At 38.4% G+C, this 19,724-nt stretch overlaps 3 protein-coding genes across 3 annotated transcripts; 1 reads left to right on the plus strand and 2 right to left on the minus strand.

Moving 5' to 3' along the window:
* The first annotated feature begins 209 nt into the window (after nt 1–209).
* On the plus strand, nt 210–6,418 carry tmed4 (transmembrane p24 trafficking protein 4). The gene is made up of 5 exons (XM_036591889.1): nt 210–387; nt 1,126–1,226; nt 1,407–1,532; nt 1,986–2,132; nt 2,793–6,418. Exons 1-5 carry the CDS (start codon nt 249–251, stop codon nt 2,940–2,942), a joined length of 663 nt encoding a protein of 220 aa, XP_036447782.1. The 5' UTR covers nt 210–248; the 3' UTR covers nt 2,943–6,418.
* On the minus strand, nt 4,759–10,912 carry LOC118822680 (pyridoxal phosphate binding protein). Its single transcript, XM_036591888.1, has 8 exons — nt 10,804–10,912; nt 10,196–10,303; nt 10,073–10,108; nt 9,904–9,979; nt 9,622–9,762; nt 8,889–9,031; nt 6,175–6,273; nt 4,759–5,940 (listed from the first exon to the last, which is right to left on the minus strand). The coding sequence occupies exons 1-8, from the start codon at nt 10,891–10,893 to the stop codon at nt 5,785–5,787; spliced, it is 849 nt and encodes a 282-aa protein (XP_036447781.1). The 5' UTR covers nt 10,894–10,912; the 3' UTR covers nt 4,759–5,784.
* A 1,488-nt stretch (nt 10,913–12,400) lies between these two features.
* snrpg (small nuclear ribonucleoprotein polypeptide G) lies at nt 12,401–19,362 on the minus strand. Its single transcript, XM_036591890.1, has 4 exons — nt 19,226–19,362; nt 18,820–18,842; nt 12,990–13,114; nt 12,401–12,687 (listed from the first exon to the last, which is right to left on the minus strand). Exons 1-4 carry the CDS (start codon nt 19,255–19,257, stop codon nt 12,637–12,639), a joined length of 231 nt encoding a protein of 76 aa, XP_036447783.1. The 5' UTR covers nt 19,258–19,362; the 3' UTR covers nt 12,401–12,636.
* Nucleotides 19,363–19,724: the final 362 nt, after the last annotated feature.

Raw genomic sequence — 19,724 nt, forward strand, 5'->3', positions numbered from 1 at the left:
TACAAGGACTATTCATGACAAGTGCGGGACAGCCGTATTATGAAACCACTGGATAAAAAACAATATTTAAAGCACATTATGTATACATTATAAACAGTCAGCGAAAATGTTAGGATTTCAATTGATTCCGAAGTAAGAATCGATTCCTTATTTTGAAGTTGACACTATGATTCATTTTCGACCGAATCGAGGAATCGATTCTTCTGGAGTTCGATTCTGAGTTCTGCTCCGGCGCAGTGAATTTGGAAATGAAGGCTACAGCGTCTTGTGTTGGGTTATTACTACTGTCTGCTTGGCTTTCTCCAAGCAGAGCCCTTTATTTCCACATTGGAGAGACAGAGAAGAAGTGTTTCATAGAAGAAATACCCGACGAGACAATGGTGATAGGTATGTTTTCGACAAAGGCTACTCTACCTAGTGCCCTGTATTATAGCTAGCTAGCGTTAGCTCTTTTGGCTTCATCCTCATCTTTATTATCTGCCGCGTTGGCTCGTAATGAAACATCTCAGCAACCACGAGCTGATCTGGAACATCTGGAACCTGTTGTTTGGTTCGTTCCCTCGCTCATACACTAACTCATATAGCTAGTGAAAGGGTTTTTCTGAAGTAGTTGTCAAATTATAAGAAAGGAGCCGTAATTCTTGCCAGGCGTGGTACACACGGACCTCGATCCGCCTGCATCCTGCTGCTTCAGGAACTACTAGGTTTAGAACAGGTGCAACCAGTTTAGCCATCATGCCACCGTTTTCTATGTGTTGTAATTTTCCTGTTTTTAGTCAACAGTGGATAATAACTGTTAATATAAAATGTGTTTCTATAGTATATATTCTTCTTTGGATAGCTTTAGGATTAACTTCTCTTATTTACTTTGATCATGTTGACAGGAACAGATCATAGATCAGCACTCCTACTCTTACAAGAAGCTTAATAAATACGGACCCAGGTCTTAATACATTAAGAGTGGTTTGATTTGTTGTAACTTGGTTACTAAGGTGACTTGGTAACTTCGTTGCCTGTCTGCACTACAGCTAGCTGAAGTCATTTTGATGAGTGTACTGGGTGTACTGTTTTGTGATAAGGTTCTCTTGTAGAGCCATTGGTGTGGTTGTGTCTTTTCCCCTGTAGGGAAATACAGAACACAGCTATGGGACAAACAGACAGGCTCTTTCCTTCCAGCAACGCCTGGCTTGGGAATGCATGTTGAGATTAAGGATCCTGACACCAAGGTAATTTTTATAACTATTTTATATTAAGATTTTAATATAATTAAGTTTTAGGCAGCTTGTAAATGTATTCTTCCTACCTTGTGCTTTTATCTTTAACTTGCTTTCACTCTCGTCCCATTTTTTCTGCCTAATCATCTTTACCTTTAACTTTCTTAATTCTCTTTTTCTGTCTTGTTCTAGGTCATTTTGTCTCGTCAGTATGGTTCAGATGGCCGCTTCACTTTCACCTCCCACACGCCAGGCGAACATCAAATCTGCCTCCATTCCAACTCTACGAAGATGGCGCTTTTTGCTGGAGGAAAACTGGTATGATAGCCTCAGGGGAATATGTTGTTGTAAAGGTAGAGCAGGGGGTCCAGCTTTGCTTTTGCTTTCCAGCATAATTTGGCTTTCAAATCTAGTCCAGCACAACTAATCCAGCTAATCTAAATCTTAAGGAGGGTCTGAATTTTAGATCCAGGTCTGTTAGATTGAGTCAGAGCTAAGCACAAAATATTTTTTCCATCCGGGCAGTGTGGTACTGTACCGGTGATCATCCATTTTGTTGTCATTTACGAAGCTAAGTGATCCCTCTGTACACCCAGGCTCAATTTGGTTGCCCTTCTTGCCAGGATACTAAGCGTGCCAAACAGAAATGGTGCAGATCAGTGGTCAAACGCAGTCATCACTGAATCATCACGTCATCACTCAAGTCACTTAAGAGAAATATTGTTGAAAAACATGACATGGTGAATTGCACTGTTTTGTGTGATCATATAGAGAGTGCACCTGGATATTCAGGTGGGTGAGCACACAAACAACTACCCAGAGATAGCAGCCAAAGATAAGCTGACTGAGCTGCAGCTGAGAGTGCGGCAGCTTCTGGACCAAGTGGAGCAGATACAAAAAGAGCAGAACTACCAGCGGGTGAGTTTCCACAAGTAATCCTGAGTGGTGTAGTGCTGGCTTTTTGGGGGTCTCCAGACTCACAGGGAAGAGCGGTGCTGGTTGGCAGGCATAGTAAGTATTGATATCCAGATCAGGAGAGGGTGCTATAATGGGTACAATACTTTTTAAAAATTAACTGTATTTTTAGTTTTAAAATTAAAAGCTACACCTATTTCTCTTTGTTGTTTCTGTGCCAGAAAACATTGCCTAACCAGTGTGACCTTAATCGAGACTGATCTAACTTAAGGATATACTTTGTAGCAATTAATGTTCTGGTCTCTGGTCTCTCTTACTGACTAGTTTTTTTTGTTATACTTTGAACATTTAGGTCATGTTTTTGCCAAACTAAAATACCCCCTTGATTGATTTACTAAACATTTTTAGGCTATTAAAGCCTAAATATTTTTGCATCCTGACTGTTATTCACACATGTCAACAGACTCTATATTTCATGTTGTTACAGTTTTTTGATTGTGTGACCTTGATGAGGAATCATATCTTCAGCAGGCTCCATAACTGATCTTGGTTAATCCCTCCTCTGCTGGGCAACGATTTTGATTGTCCCAGCATAACTATTTCTGACATATTATGGAAGGTCCTTGCTGTGAACTTATGTAAGTTGTTATGTGTTTTATGTAGTATCGAGAGGAGCGCTTCCGTATGACGAGTGAGAGCACGAACCAGCGCGTCCTATGGTGGTCCATTGCCCAGACCATCATCCTTATCATCACTGCCATCTGGCAGATGCGGCACCTCAAGAGCTTCTTCGAAGCCAAAAAGTTGGTGTAAAACTCCTAAGACAAAGTGTGACAAATACTGTTTAAAAAAACACAGGTATACAGACAGACAGACACACAGTACTGTTTGACTAGTTTTTTTGTTATACTTTGAACATTTAGGTCATGTTTTTGCCAAACTAAAATACCCCCTTGATTGATTTACTAAACATTTTTAGGCTATTAAAGCCTGAATATTTTGCATCCTGACTGTTATTCACACGTCAACAGACTCTATATTTCATGTTGTTACAGTTTTTTGATAATCATATCTTCAGCAGGCTCCATATTTCATTCCATACCTGATATTCAGTTCTGCATGAAGCAAAAGAAGGTCACAGATAAAATTACAAGTCTGTGTAATGGTGTCTTGAAATTAGACCACAGATTAACTTCAACTGCATAAACAATGTACTTCAAGGTGTGCTTCTCTTAAAGGGTCTGAGCCTGTTCAAAACAAGTTTTCAGAAAACATGGGACAAAGAATGATGTTATGCAGCTTAGTTAGCAGTTACTTCAGTTAGCCCAAAATGATTCATTCGAATCTGAATTGGAGAACAGGATAGTCCTATTGAGTAGTATTGAGTAAATATGTGAAAATCATATAGACCATGTATTTAGGAGATGGCATCATATTTGCAGGTGAAAATATTTGTAATTAGAGTAATGGTAGCTTGTTTAATGCTCAAGATGCAGGAGTTTGTATTATTTAAAATGATACAAACTCTGCTTGTCATTCCAAAGTGCAAATTATACTATTTCTTTGATATTTCAAATTTGTATATGTTGTTCATAAATCTTACTTTTGTTGATTGTCCATAATACAGTAACTTTGACATAATTTTGGTTACAAAATAATCGAAACAACTTTAACAATAGGAAGTCTTGGCTCTAATATAATCTCACTATTTACTTGTCCCTCCAACAGTGAGTGGAGACCAATAACAACAATCAAAAATTGATTAATTCTAACGTGAATGTTCTACTGTTAAGCATACTGCTTTCCCCTTTATGTTGTCACTTAATTCTTGATCTATTCACTGCAAGGAGTAACTATAGACCTTTTAAAGATATAATTTCAAATGCTTAAAGCTGTTATTTAGTATTTCTACATGATATACTTGAAACTCAAGATAGTTTGTAACGTTACAGTTTTATAAATATTTTGTACAGAAAACTCATTGAAACACTGGTTTAAATTGTGAATTTGATTGTCATCATTTTACATGTAAAGGAAGTAGCTCAAAATAACTGCTAATGTAGCTCAATACAGTTGATAGCAACTTATATTCTTAATGCTGAATGGAATTTCACTCAGTATGCCACTACTTTTGCTATTGCTCAAGTGTACAAAGCATGCATAGAAACACAAACACTGATGTCTTTAAAAGCACGTCAAGAGGCTCCATAAGCTTGGGGTTATGTTATCATGTTTTATTTGGGTTCAGGTCACTTTCTCTACATTTAGTGAATTTTTATTTGTATGTTATATTTAAAAATGGTTATTTGGTGGGATTATGAAGGATTTGTACAATTTTCATCTGAATTAAACCTTCCCTTTTTTGTTGTAGTTCATTACAAGCATGTCTTCATTTGCTAAAGTGCAGACAGAATTTTTGAGAACATTTCAAGTAACTGTAATGAATTCATCTTGAGTACTTACAGGTATTAACGTTTAAAAGACTGAAAAACACACGCTCTTGGTACAACACATGCAGAAAGTAACTTACAAGACTGCAATAAACAATTGAAACCGAATCATCATCAATTTAGCAATGTTGTCATGACAAGTGGGCTTTAGTGTGGTGTGTATTGCCAGTTCTACTTCATTCAAATTGTTAATATTTTTTTTTATTGCTCATTAACGTACAGATCAAACAGTTTGCTTATGTACAACCACCTAAGGACAAGATACAGTCTTTTGTTAGACACTGTACATGTGATCAAATTACTGTGATTTCCCATTGATCGTTCATAGTTGCTCACAGCCAGAAACAATGGTTGGTTTTATTAAACACTAAATATCAAAAGACACTAAAATAAATGATCATACAACCAACATTATGTCTGCATAGTAAGATGCTATAGAGTTTCAAAGATTCACCGAGTTATACCAAGCTCTTTCTGTCAAAGACATCCTTTCTTTATGTTACTTGCCCTGTGGAACTACTGTACAAATACTATACAGGAAAATAATATGGTTTTGAAATGAAGTGCCCTGTTAATGACGTGTTAAAAATGCAGCTGATATTTTTCATCATGGCCAACACCAGTCCTGTTTACACAGCTTTCACAGCAAAAGACAACTAGTTAAACAGTACTGTACATTGACGCTTTCTCTTTTTAAGCTGACTCAACATCTTACTGACAGGAAACACCGCAATCCACATTTCCTCCACAAAACATGAGCAAAATATCATGTTTGTTAACTCATTTGTTTAACCAAAGAGTTAAAATACATTAAGAATTAAAATAAATGTAGATCCAGCATCCAGTTAACAAAAAGGAAAAACAAACAAACAAAAAAAACCCCAATAATTTAGTCCTAGGTACAATGGCGCAAGAACACTATTATGGTCTAGCAGTATTTCCTGCATCTTAATCTTATCAAACATGAAAGTGTGAAAAAGGTTTGAAGATTTTACAACTGTACAGTGTCTACTTGAGTAAAAAGTTTCAGACCACATTCACATAGTAAATCTTTCCAATCTTACCATTCCCCAAGAGGACCATGTCAAGAGCAATAGTTAAGACATATCTTGGGCTTCCGATTTGGGTGTTCCAGTAACATTTGTAAAATGCGCAACCGGTCCTCTTCAACTGTGCAGATCCAGTTGTGTATCTCTTTTTGACATTTAATGCTCTGTCACAGTAAGACGTTCCATCTTTTTCGCTGCTTCTTCAGATACAACCTTTGGCCTTCTTTCTGGGCTTGGGCTGGGAGTGGTTGGATATTCCCGTGTTCCGAAAATAGTGCTACCGACACGGACATTAGTGGAGCCTACTTCAATCTGATGGAAGAAATATAGAATAAAGAATTGGTTGTACTCAACGTTCAGAGTACAGGTGTCTTTCACACCATGCTGGGACAGACTGAATTGAAGAGTTACAGTTTACACAGCCAACATGAAAGATTTAGACTCACTTTGCTCAACCCAGTGATACTGACCACACAGAACAGGCAGACGCACACAAATTTCTACAAGAACATAAGAACAAGAGTGGAAAGGGAGTGTTAAACTCACCGCATGCTCAAAGTCTGTGGACATGCCCATACTGAGCTCAACCTGTTCCACTGAGAGCTTCAGACTGTCACACACCTGCTCCCGACACTTCAGCAGCATCTACACATTTGTGAAACAGCTATATTTAGGGCAGAAGAATACATGGAAATGTTGAATATCTTTTACTACTCATCAAAACAAGTGACGTTGGGCCATAAAACTCAGTAAAGGTGCCATGCCACGCAAAATGCATGACACGGTAAAAGCTATTTATAAAGTTACCGTGGCAGTGATTAGCACACTGGTGTCTTTTAAAAGCTGCGGTATTTTTGCATGTGTCCTTAGCATGTAAATGAGGTCATACATATTAAAGACCCACACCAAGTGAAGCTCAAACTAGGCTGCGAAAATGGATAAGATGAAAGAAACAACAACAACAAAAAAACTAAACTAAAATTCTCAGGATTAGAGCTATGAATTTTAAGGGAGGACGTGCGGGCAAACAATAGTAAATTATTTGACAAAAGTACTTCAACGTGTAATAAAACAAAGTTTCCTTTAACAGAAATTGATGATACTAGAAATGATAAAGTAATATTAAAATTCAACTTTCTATTTTAGAGATTTGTAGAGGGATGGATAGACAGACAAAGTCATACATAGATAGATAGATAGAGAGTTGCAGAGGAAAATATAGATGAATAGATAAAGTTGTAGAACATAAATATATAGATAGATAGATAGATAGCCACCGTGCCATGTACAAGACCTATGCAACGGAGTTTGAACGAAGGTTCTACGTTAAGTGGTTCTTGAGCTATTGATCCTGGAAAGAAGAAGAAGCAGCAGCAGCCAAGGGATAACAATGCAGTGCTTTGCTTTGCAAGCACTGTAACTAGTAAATATTTAATTCTTAATGTCAGGAATTCAATTTGCACATGTGAAAATTAAAATTCTTCTAGTAAATAATAAACTTCTACTAGTGAAAAATTAGTTTTTACTTGTAAGAAATGAATTTGCACTATTAACATGATTCTCACGTGTAAATTGAATACCTTTGTAAAATCTCTTGTAAATTAAAAAATAGCACTAAAATCTAAAACTGCTTGCAATAAAATTAATTCAAACATGTAGTTAGAATGTCAAACTACTCTTCACTTATTTGGATGACAAACTTAACCTACTTTCCATACACAGGAGGAGGATTTGTTAAACCTGGAATCTGACAGTAAGAAAAGGCAGTTTTAAGAACAGTGCTAGTGAAATTTGCTAATCTGAAATCCTACTCAAGCTCTACTCCAACAGCAGTTAAAAGGTAACTGTGTATGAACAAACAAACGTGTTCCTGCCACATTATTTACTCTTTAGGTAATGGTAAATCTGGCAGTGCATTTTATGAATCTGGACCAATATCATCCTAATACATGCCAGTAGCATAGCTAGGATCTTATGGGTAATTCCCCTTATACAAAAATTAACTTAAATGAATAACAAAAAAAACATACAATGTAATTTGTTCACTTGCTATTGCTGTAGACCGAATCTGTCATCATTCTGAAGTTGGCTTCATGCCCATATTAGGAACTACGTCTAAGCTGGGGAAAAACAGGAAAAATCGTTTTTCTCGCATCATAACATAGTAACAAAAATGTACCATACCTCATACGTTTTGTCTACATTTTTCACCCCAAATATCAGAATTATGAGGTTGTTAAAAAGAGTCAAAATATGAACAATGCTACATGCAAGCTAAAACTGCTGGACATTCAATCACACTGACATCATTAGACTGGCAACCTGTCAGTCATATGATGTCAGTCATAAAATAATAAATCATAAGCCTGTGCCAGCCATGCCTGACATTAAATAGCAATGTTTAATGCAGAAGCCTTCTAATTCACTTTGAAAGAACCTTTTGTTTAAACATTTTCCACTGCAAAGATAATGCTAATTTCCACAAATACTTTAAACATTCAGATGATAGCTTTTAAAATTCTTTAAAGTGTGCTTCTTTTCACTGTTGTTTACAAAGCAATGCACACTGTGACTGAAAAAAACTCCTCTAGCCTGCTTCATGGTTTCAAATAGTGTGATTGTTTTAAAAAGCCAACGTTTCCAGTGAGGTCCATGAAAAAGCACTATATGTGATCATAGCTATCCAGTCAGTATCAAAAATGAATCTTCTTTAGTCACTAGTCACTGGAGGAAAAACTGGTCTTGCCTGTATTCGAACACTTAGAGCGGTACAGAACACTCAGCATAAATATTACCACAAACTGAACGTAAGTTTTCAACTCAGTTTTTAAATGTTTATCACTCATCTCTGTCTTTTGCATTCTCTCAAATTGCTCCCTAAGAAGCACATCCTGTTTCATTTTAAACACGAGACCCGGTGCACATGGTGCTTAAAAAGTCATCCCTAATGGAGTTTTCAATGTAATGTGAGCACAAAGCCAACAGTGGTGTACATTCCCATTGTGTAGCAGCTCTATTGCTTAAACACTGACATTTAAAGCTTGTTCGATGACATTTAAGTAACTTTTTTATGCTTTATATGTTGCATTTTGGATGTCCTTCAATAAAAATGTATACTGAAAACTTGTTTCTGAACATTATTGAAGCCTATCTGTCTGTGAGCTTTATGTCCAGCTGGTCAATTTAATTTTAAAATGACATGATTTAAGTAGTGAAATGCAAATTGGCAATTGGCAGCCAATTCTGCAGTTTAAATATACCTGGAAGTCTGGGTTGGGGCCTTCACTCAGGTCATAGCCATAACGGCCAATAGTCATGAGTCCAGCGAAGTCCAGGGCAGTACAGTGGGATACAATGTGCTTGACTGTGTTTATAGTTTCATCAGGAGGCAGGCCATGTTTACCTAATAGAGCACACCCAAAAGTTCAAGTTGTCACTGTACTTTAACAGACTGATACTGTATAATATTAAATTTGTGGAATTCTGTTGAATTATGACAGTGAAACAGGTTAATTCTGTATATTAACATATTACATAGAATCCTAATATTTAGCAGAAGTATGACAGACATTTTCATGACACACAATATGCACGTCACTATTTTTCCCCCCACACTTTTTAAAAAAATGTTATGTGAATCTATGAGGACAATTTTTTAACGTTGCATATACTCCACAGAACTACAATCAAACTCACAATCGCTCAACAATAAAGCAAAGCCTTATATAGCTACCCCATGCAGAAATTTAAATTTTAAAGAACATGCAATTGGTATTAATTTTAGTGTTTGTTAAGTTAAATACCCACGATTAGCTCAGAAAACCTTACCTTGACTAATTTATCCTAAAAATAATATGGTCATGTCGTCCACTCCTAGCTGTCATATGTGATTTTATCAGGGCCTCAACACATTTTAACCAACTGAATTAGATAAGATTAACGCAGGTGAATACTAGTAGAGCACAACACACTGTTTGAAAAGGAGACACACACTTTCCTCTCCACTGGTGTTGATCTGAACCATGATCTTTAACCTCTGCGTGTTAGATCCTCGTAACTTCTGCCAGGAGCTGTTGACTTTGTCAGCCAGTTTCACTGAGTCGATTGTCTCTACCATATAGAGGTTTGGAACACCTGCGAGTCAATTAATAAAAGGAAAGTTTCAACAATCACAAGAAACGATTATCAATTACCACAGAATCTCTAGACTGTGTGATCGATTGTGAGAACATTTGAGTTAAGTCTGTGTATGCCACTACAAGCTGACTTGCTTACCCAGGAGTTTATTTACATTATTCTTCTGTAGATGTCCAATGAAATGCCATTTAATTTCACTGCATGATGATAAAATCTAACACAAAAAAGACAGTACATCAGTAAAATGTTAAAAACGACACATAAGCTTGACTGGCTACTACATTATGCATAGGTCTGGACTACGTACCAGGGGGTGAGACGCTTTCTCCACAAGTTCATTTACCTGCAAGGATGACCAACACGCATCTTAATATGGCAGACAGACGATAGGGCTCGTTAATGGTAAATGCTCAGATCTAACTTTACTTACATAGTTCTCTCCAAAGTTGCGCTGTCCATGTTTGTAAGCTTCTAGCACCATGTCTGGCGGTTTGGTTTTACTAACAGCAACTAATCGAGGTGCCACACATGGTAATGTCTGAAAAATATGAAAAGCAAAATTCAGTAGTACGTACGTGTGTGGTTTCTATGATCTAAATTAACCAGCTGTAGTGCGACAATTTTTGGACCCTTTTAATGTTGGAAATGTAAACAAATTCAACTAGACGGTGTGACATTCAGTCGTGCTGTTTATTTCCACTCAGCAGGCAGGGCTAGTTACGCCTCAGCTGGAGAGCTCCACAAAGTTGAATACTGAGAAAAAAGCTCGATGTAATGTTCGGCTAACGTGTTGTCTAACATTAAATCGTTAAACGTTTAAGGCCCTGCTGATAACTGAACGGTGTCACATCAGGTATATGATTCACTGCACTACATTCGGCCCATTCTCTTCAGCACGAACGGGTGCAAAGGTTGAGCGCTGCTTATATAACCGACCAAAGAAACCAACGGCATGAAGGCATAAGGAAGCACGTTCATAAAGTGCTTCAAACGACGTGTTTTTACCCTCTGTGCTGGCTATATCACTATAAAACTAACCTTGGGGCGTCGGGTAACCGCCTGGTTCACCCGGTCCACCACCGCTTGCACTTTCTTCCCAACCTCCTCCGACATCACTACTTTCCACATAGCATCGGTACATGTGGAGTGTCCAATCACAGCAATGGGCCGACGAAGTCCATCGTAAATATGAAATATCCGGTGCCCTTGCTGTCAAAGTAAAAGTCTTCGTTATGCACAGCAGAGGTGCCTATACTTTTTTCCTTGGAAGGCCAAAGTCTAAATGCAATGTCTAGAATGGTCCGAAAGCCAAAAACAATGTCAAGAAGGCAGCTAAATATCAAATTGAGTTTTCAAGAAAGTACTTCATAACACTACTGGGTATTTTTTAACTGATCCAAAAATTGAATTAGTAATATTGTATACAGTATTTTTTTTTTGTTCTCTCACTGAATGGGGGTGGGGGTAATTTTCTGGTGGGCCAAATCAAACATCCTCACAGGCCACACTTGGGGTAGCCCTGCAGCACAGGATATCTTTTCAGTCTTACCGGTGTGGCTGAACACGAACAGCAAAGGCTCCATATCCTACGTTTTTCTTGTATTCCACTTTTGATGTTGGCATGGCTTATGTACCAAAAACATAAACCACACACGATAAATTTACCATTAATTCATAAATAATTTCTACATAACCATTTTCAAACTTTATCCATAAAACAGGCTGTTTAGTTTCTGTCTCCAAGACTCATATACTTAAATGACCTCTGTTCTAAAAAGCAGTCCAGGCTGAAACACTCCTTATAACTTCTGCATTGACAGGCAGCTTAGCTGTAAAAAAAATAAATAAATAAAAATTGTTTCACATGGTATGAGCCCCTTAATAAAACCAGACTACCATGAATATTTTATTCCAACACACATTACCCTAAATTTTAAACATCCAAAAAAGGGGAAATAAACACTATGTTCTAGTATTTTATGAATTTAATGTAATGAATATAATAATTAACAGAGTACTTTTTATTACCCATTTAAATACTTAACTACTTTCTAATTTATTGACAACTGTCTTTCTTATTTTTCTGAAAATATCTGCACAATTGGTAACTGCTCTTTTCCTGTTCATCGATCCAGTGAAATAATTCATTTAAAAAACATGTTCAACATGATCACAGGATATGTTACTGGCAGTTTGATTGGCTGTTTTAGGTGTTACAAAAGTGAGCTGCTTGAAACTGCTGCAGCTAAGTTTCAAGATGCTTTACATTGAGGTTGCATGCAAGTTTGACCATGTAAAGCCATCCTTACACATTTTCAAACATTATGACCTGAATGTTGTTAAATCTATTTTAAAACTTTATGGGGATCTGCAGGAAGCCTGATAAAAACAAGGCCAAATTAATGCAATCCATCATTATCGAGATCTGAGGTAAATACTTATATGCTTAGAGAAACTGATGGTACAGGATCAAACAATCAATCAATGCATACATAGATTAGTAGGAATGCTGAAATCACAGAAAAACATCTATCAGCCTACATCATTTAATCCTTCTTTTTAAAATAAAACAATCATGTGGATGGAAATGTAAAAATTATAATCAATACCCTTAAAAAAAAAATGATCAAAATGATCAAAATTCACCTTCAATTTATTGACAAATGGGTTGAGTGGTACACACATTTCTAAAGTTATCACCATAAAAAAGGCAGAAACTAAGACTGATCAATTAAGGTGCCTAAAAACAGCACCTTATCACTCATACATAGCAGGGTTTTCAGAAGTTTTCCATTCTTTAATAACAAAACTAAAGCCATCTTGCATCAGGGAAGGAGGTGTAGATTAGGGGAGACAAGGGGGGATCCATCCTCATACTCTCTCAAGAGCCTCCAGCATGATTATACTGTTACCTCTGATGACCTGAAAATGAAGAGGAATGGTTGTTTACCAAAAAAACAAAAAAAAAATTCAACTCAGAGTACTTATGTCATAGACTAAAAGAATGACCTCAGAGGCCTTTTAAGAGTTCACAGTTTTAAGCAGAACATAAATATACAAAGCTGTTACATGAACCAAGATGTGTGCATTATGTTCATTAATCATATTTTTGTCTAACTGCATTGAAAACACTTAAGCTGCACTTTAGAAGTGCATATACAGTTATGATTCAAATCCTATAAAAATTCTGGATAGTTTTAACAGTATAGACAGAGGTAACTGACCACCATGCCAATGGCATTCTGTTGTCCCCCTGGGGACATTTCTAAGCAGTCATCCACCACGAGATTCATGAATGGATCAAATCCTCGCAAGATGCCTTGGACATGTCGACCACCATTCAGCTTTACTAAACAGAAAAAGAGGGGAGAAAAGTCAAATTAAAAACATTTCCCTTATTATAAATTATACTTAGTTGAAAATAGTAGTATGTTTAGTATGAATGATATTCACTGATTAATCATTACAAAACCACAATTTAACTACTTAAGTATATAGTCAGAAATGTACATAAAACCGTGCCATGTACACAAGCAAACTGAACTTGAAATGATAATGTAGTAAAATGAGTAATCGAACTTGCGATCTCCTGATGATAGGGTCAACACTTAGACGGGAGCCCCCACTTTTGCATGTCTAAAATTGCAATTGTGTGTCAGCCTCTGTGTGTGTGTGTGTATATATATATATATATATATATATATACACACATACACATACACACACACACACACATAGAGATCAGGCATAACATTATGACCACCTCCTTGTTTCTATGCTCACTGTCCATTTTATCAGCCCCCTTTTACCCTGTTCTTCAGTGGTCAGGACCCCTATGGACCCTCACAGAGCATGTACTATTTGGGTGGTGGATCATTCTCAGCACTGTAGTAACACTGATGTGATGGTGGTGGTGTGTTAGTGTGTGTTGCGCTGGTCTGAGTGGATCAGACACAGCAGTGCTGCTGGAGTTTTTAAACACCTCAGTGTCACTGCTGGACTGAGAACAGTCCATTAACCAAATATATCCAGCCAACAGCGTCCTGTGGGCAGCGTCCTGTGACCACTGATGAAGGACTAGAGGATGACCAACACAAACTGTGCAGCAGCAGATGAGCTATCGTCTCTGACTTTACATCTACAAGGTGGACTGACAAGGTAGGAGTGTCTAATAGAGTGGACAGCGAGTGGACATAGTGTTTAAAAACTCCAGCAACACTGCTGTGTCTGGTCCACTCGTGCCAGCACAACACACACTAACACACCACCACCAAGTCAGTGTTACTGCAGTGCTGAGAATGATCCACCAAATAGCACCCAAATAGTACCTGCTCTGTGAGGGTCCATGGGGGTCCTGATCACTGAAGAACAGGGTAAAAGGGGGCTAACAAAGTATGCAGAGAAACAGATGGACTACAGTCTGTAATTGTACAACTACAAAGTGCACCTATATAGTAAGTGGAGCTGATAAAATGGACAATGAGCGTAGGAACAAGGAGGTGGTCATAATGTTATGCCTGAACGGAGTGTATGTATGTATATATACACATTAGGGGTGGGAATCTCTAGGCACCTCACAATCCCATTCGATTACGATTCAGAGGGCTGCGATGTGATTATAAAATGAGACTGCAGGTCACGTAGCAACGAGGTTTCGCCTGGCTAGTAGCAAACAAAAAAGAAAGAGAAAGACAGACGAACATCTGAAGATGAACGGACTTATTTGCATTTATAAGCAGCGCAGTTGGTTTCCTGGTACGATAAATCTGCAAGGAGAGACTGTCAAACACTAACTAAAAAGTTGCGAAGATAAAGTCGCTTCTCTTTCTAATTTTCCCGTTCCACTTTAAATGGTGCCGCTTTTACATTCGGCGCCTCAGTCAGAATTTAAGGTGGAACGGGAAAGTTCATCAAGAAGCTGGCGAGTGAGAAGCGACTTTAGCCTCGTAAAACAGTCGAACGCTGAGAGACATTTTACAAGAAACTATTCAACTTTCGAGGAAAAGTTTTCTGGCGGAGATGGGAGGAAAGCGGCTATAGCTGAAGCGTAAAGCAGAGCAAAGTAAGTCTGCGTTTTCGTTTATATTTTTTAGTCTATACTAGGACATTGGCACATACTGAGACATACTGGACATAAATGTTGTGGCTCCCACGGTGGTCTGATTTTTGTTGAAAGGACAAAATGGCTCTTCTTAACATTTGTGTTGTGACTCCTGATCTAACCTGGTTTTTAATGCAGAGGGAGCCAGTCAGATTCTCACTCATCCAGTTGTGGTTTTGTGTGTGTGTATATTATATTATATATATATATATATATATATATATATATATATATATACACACATACACACACACACACAATATTTCTAAAAGTATTTGCTTGTCTGCCTTCACACGCATATGAACTTGAGTGACATCCCATTCTTAATCCATAGGGTTTAATATTATGTTGGCCCACCCTTTGCAGCTATAACAGCTTCAACTCTGCTGGGAAGGCTTTTCACAAGGTTTAGGAGTGTGTTTATGGGAATTTTTGACCATTCTTCCAGAAGCGCATTTATGAGGTCAGACACTGATGTTGGATGAGAAGGCCTGGCTCGCAGTCTCTGCTCTAATTCATCCCAAAGGTGTTCTATCGGGTTGAGGTCAGGACTCTGTGCAGGACAGTCAAGTTCTTCCACACCAAACTCGCTCATCCATGTCTTTATGGACCTTGCTTTGTGCACTGGTGCGCAGTCATGTTGGAACAGGAAGGGGCCATCCCCAAACTGTTCCCACAAAGTTGGGAGCATGAAATTGTCCAAAATTTCTTGGTCTGCTGAAGCATTAAGACTTCCCTTCACTGGAACTAAGGGGCCGAGCCCCACTCCTGAAAAACAACCCCACACCATAATCCCCCCTCCACCAAACTTTACACTTCGCAGTCAGACAGTCAGAGTCCAGTCTAAAGTTGGCATTCTTTATACCACTGCATTAGACACTTTGCATTGCTCTTGGTGATGTAAGGCTTGGATGCAGCTGCTTGGCCATGGAAACCCATTCCATGAAGCTCTCTATGCACTGTTCTTGAGCTAATCTGAAGGCCACACGACGTTTGGAGGTCTGTAGCGATTGACTCTGCAGAAAGTTGGCGACCTCTGCGCACTATGTATCCGCTGACCCCGCTCTGTCATTTTACGTGGCCTACCACTTTGTGGCTGAGTTGCTGTCATTCCCAATCGCTTCCAGTTTGTTAGAATACCACTGACAGTTGACGGTGGAATATTTAGTAGCAAGGAAATTTCATGACTGGATTTTTGCACAGGTGGCATCCTATCACGGTACCACGCTGGAATTCACTGAGCTCCTGAAAGCGACCCATTCTTTCACAAATGTTTGTAGAAGCAATCTGCATGCCTAGGTGCTTAGTTTTATACACCTGTAGCCATGGAAGTGATTGGAACACCTGAATTCAATGATTTGGATGGGTGAGTGAATACTTTTGGCAATGTAGTGTATATTAGACTTACTGGCTACTCCAAACTATAAGCAACTGAATGTAAGCTTGTTGCCAAGGATTCATTGTTAAGGACATGACTGAGAAAGCAGAGATAACGCAGCCAGTTCTGGCACTGCTTTTTCATTAACTAGGCTAACTCATCTAGCTGATGTTAGCTAGCTCCAGAAACAGTAAAGATACCTCTCTGACAAACTAGCATGTTGGTCCACTGAGGAAATACACCTCATGTAGAGGACAACTAGTCTTTGTCAGTGCACCTGTCAAGCTCATCTAAAGCAGCCTCCATTACTCATTCCACATAAATGCCTAGCTACATAAGTAATGTATTCCTTTTGTGCAACACCAGGACCACACTTTTGCTTTTTTTTTTACTGCTTTTATTTTCCTTTTCTCACAGTTAACAGATTATCATTAACTTGTACAGATACTCATAAGTCAGAACGCCTATGCTTAACAGTATCAAAAGTTCAGTCGCAAAGCTGCAGGCCACACAAGCTCACAGAACAGAATCGTCAAGAGCTGAAGAGCGTAGTGCAATTAAAAATCATACTCAATTACAACACTCATTACCAAGATTCTGACAGCTTCGTCAGCACAAGAACACTGGGGTCTTTTGTGGATTTTCATGGTGACCACGGCAGCCAAGCAGCCACACAGAAGCCTAAAATCACCATGCGCAACGCCAAGTGCCAGCTGGCGTGGTGTATAGCACATAGTCATTGGACTCTGGAGCAGCGTTTCTCTGGAGTTATCAATCACACTTCAGAACATTATTGGCTCAAATGCACAGTGCAAACATGGTGTAGGACATGTGTCAGGATCCAGTCCTTGCAGGCCAAAACAGTGCACTGCCTCATTAAACACACCTGATTCAGCTCATCAGCTACTTAGCAAGGTCTTCATGAACTGAATTCAGAGCGTTAGAGGAGGGTAAACACTAATCTCTGCAGCACTTTGGCCCGGAACGTCCCCAGTTTGACATGCCTGATGTCAGGACAAAGGGCTTGGGCATAAGAAGATGGGTTTGTCAAGTTGTATGTGGAATAACTGGCCTGCATAGAGCTCTGACATTGACCCCCGTTTAACATCTCTGCTCAACCTTGCTAGAGCCTTCCTAGAAAAGTGGAGGTAGTTATATCAGCAAAGGGGGTCCACTTCCTAATTAATGCCCATGGTTTTGGAACGAGAATTTCAACAAGCACATATGGATGTGATGTGAATGTACTGAGACAACAGCAGCCCTTCGTTTGGACTGAGAATAATCAACAAAATCCAGTCATTACCAACAACAAAAAGGACTAAAAAATGTAAATACTTTCATCAGTGGCTATGTTTACATAAAAAGATTCTTGCCAATCCAATTGAATACATTCCGATTATAAATTAAGACTGAGGTGATTACATGCTCACTCTACTCAACAATCTAATGAAAATCACCATTTACATGCACACTATATGTAAACCGATCCAAAATTACGTGCATGCATAGTGTGCCGCTTACCACGAGCATCACGTGAGTCCAGTCAGAGTGAGACGAGCAGCAGTAAGCATCGCTTGTAGTTTTAATTGCTTTAAGGTTATGTCAGACTCATGAAAACATACTTCACGTGTACTTATTAAAGAAGGGCGAGAGGAAGACGTCATGTTTTGAGACACATAAGCTGGACGCTCGTCCCACCGCCACCGTCTTTTAAAGTTTAAAGTATAAACTTTCCTCTGCAGACCAGTTTCTGCTCCCACCGTGTTGAACGTTATAAACGTTCGCTATGACGCAAACGCACATGCGCATTACATACTTAAACTTTCCGATTTGGAATGTAATCAGATACAGGCGTTTACACGGCTATTATTCTTCTATTTAATGGATTATTTACAGGATTACTCACCTCGTTCAGTCGGACAGAAATTGTATTCTGAATAGCCTCTATCAGACTAGTCTATTCCAATAGGTATTTACATTGATGTATTGTATTCCGATTGGGCTATTAGTCGGTTTATTAACGGATTATTAGGCTGCATGTAAACGTGGCTAGTGTGACTGCAGAAATCATGGGGGAAAAAAAAAATCACAATTATTTCTCTGCTACTCCTGCCCATGGATGCAGTCTCATCAGTTGTGGACAGCAATCAAAAAACTGACAATTTTCCATTGTTCAACTACACAGATGAAGCTAATTTTGCTTCCACTAAACAAATCAAAAAGTGCAATATCAGGGAAAGGCATACCCGGGGTCCTGATTTGTATTTTTATAATAATATTGTTTGTATTATACATTAATAAGGTACATAGATCTAAACAAATACAACCTACACAGAGACAAAAACAGCTAATATGATCTCAATTCTACATAATTAACTATCCAGTTAAGGAAATGTCCATAAATCTGAAATGTGTTAATTTTCTCAACACAAGTTCCGACACAACTGCTTTAAACTAAGAAGGATGTGGTAACTAACTTATTAGATGAATCTCAGCAAGAAAAAAACTGAACTATTGAGTGCTTTGAGATTTTGTTGTCCATTATCCATTTATATGTGACTGAAATGACACTTACGTGACAGTTTCTTGTCCATAAACCTAAAAAAGAAAATAAAACAAGTTAATTACTATCAAATACATTTTACTTCAATAAAATATTCTAACAGACTTTGTGCTGTGCTCTTTGTCTCAATTGTCTGAACAGCTAAAGTTAGCTAGCGTACATGTATAAGAAGGTAACCTATATTTTAAGACATGAAAAAATAAAACTGCTTTGTTTCAGCTCATTTTCGCAAGACAACAATAACGTTTTAGACGTAAGCTAGGTTAACTAGACTGTAAGCTTCTCCACATAACCTAGATAGAACTACCGGCTAGCAAACGAGCTAACACAGCGCGCGCTAGATTTTGAGAAAGGCGGCTCAAAACTACAACTAAATCTAGCGAGTCGTACAAAGCAGAACTCAACTTCGAGTACTCACTTCTTCAACTCTGGTGGATGTGCTTTGCTCATGTTTGTTCAGTTATAACAGTGCAGACCGAGACAACGAAAAACGTATGAAAACCGTTTCAAAAAATTAGAAACATGCGTGTCCAGCCGGAAGTGACGATTTTTCGCGGCATATGGCAGCGGGCTATATCACCACCTTCAGTACTGGAGATTGAAGTTCATGGGCTGCGTTCAAAAACACTACGCTACAATTCCATACACACCAGAGCCATGTAGAGAGGCTGCATAGCTCTGATACACACTATAGTTGCGTTGCTGCCTATCCAGGATTTTCCTGGATCGTCCTAGCTTTTGGTTGTCTGTCCATGGAAATACTGATTCAATTTCTGGATGTAAAATATCTCGGACTCTAGGCAATTACATACATTAGTATTTTATATGACGTTTTAACTACTTCATTTAAACCACTTTTATACAAACAGTCGGCTAGATACCCGCAACGTATGGACAGTTGCTTTGGAAAGATGCGC

Source organism: Colossoma macropomum, unplaced genomic scaffold (genome assembly GCF_904425465.1).
Source record: "Colossoma macropomum unplaced genomic scaffold, Colossoma_macropomum, whole genome shotgun sequence".
In the NCBI taxonomy this organism is placed as follows: domain Eukaryota; kingdom Metazoa; phylum Chordata; class Actinopteri; order Characiformes; family Serrasalmidae; genus Colossoma; species Colossoma macropomum.

Coding starts and splice junctions, on each gene's coding strand:
- LOC118822680 (XM_036591888.1), bottom strand. CDS start 10,893: ATGTGGAAAGTAGTGATGTCGGAGGAGGTTGGGAAGAAAGTGCAAGCG. Junction 10,304..10,803: donor CGGTTACCCGACGCCCCAAG/GTTAGTTTTATA, acceptor CATATTTTTCAG/ACATTACCATGTGTGGCACC. Junction 9,763..9,903: donor TAATGTAAATAAACTCCTGG/GTAAGCAAGTCA, acceptor ATTGACTCGCAG/GTGTTCCAAACCTCTATATG.
- snrpg (XM_036591890.1), bottom strand. CDS start 19,257: ATGAGCAAAGCACATCCACCAGAGTTGAAGAA. Junction 18,843..19,225: donor CATCCACCAGAGTTGAAGAA/GTGAGTACTCGA, acceptor TTTCTTTTTTAG/GTTTATGGACAAGAAACTGT. Junction 12,688..12,989: donor AGAATGCCATTGGCATGGTG/GTCAGTTACCTC, acceptor CTTCATTTTCAG/GTCATCAGAGGTAACAGTAT.
- tmed4 (XM_036591889.1), top strand. CDS start 249: ATGAAGGCTACAGCGTCTTGTGTTGGGTTATTACTACTGTCTGCTTGG. Junction 1,227..1,406: donor TTAAGGATCCTGACACCAAG/GTAATTTTTATA, acceptor GTCTTGTTCTAG/GTCATTTTGTCTCGTCAGTA. Junction 2,133..2,792: donor AAGAGCAGAACTACCAGCGG/GTGAGTTTCCAC, acceptor TGTTTTATGTAG/TATCGAGAGGAGCGCTTCCG.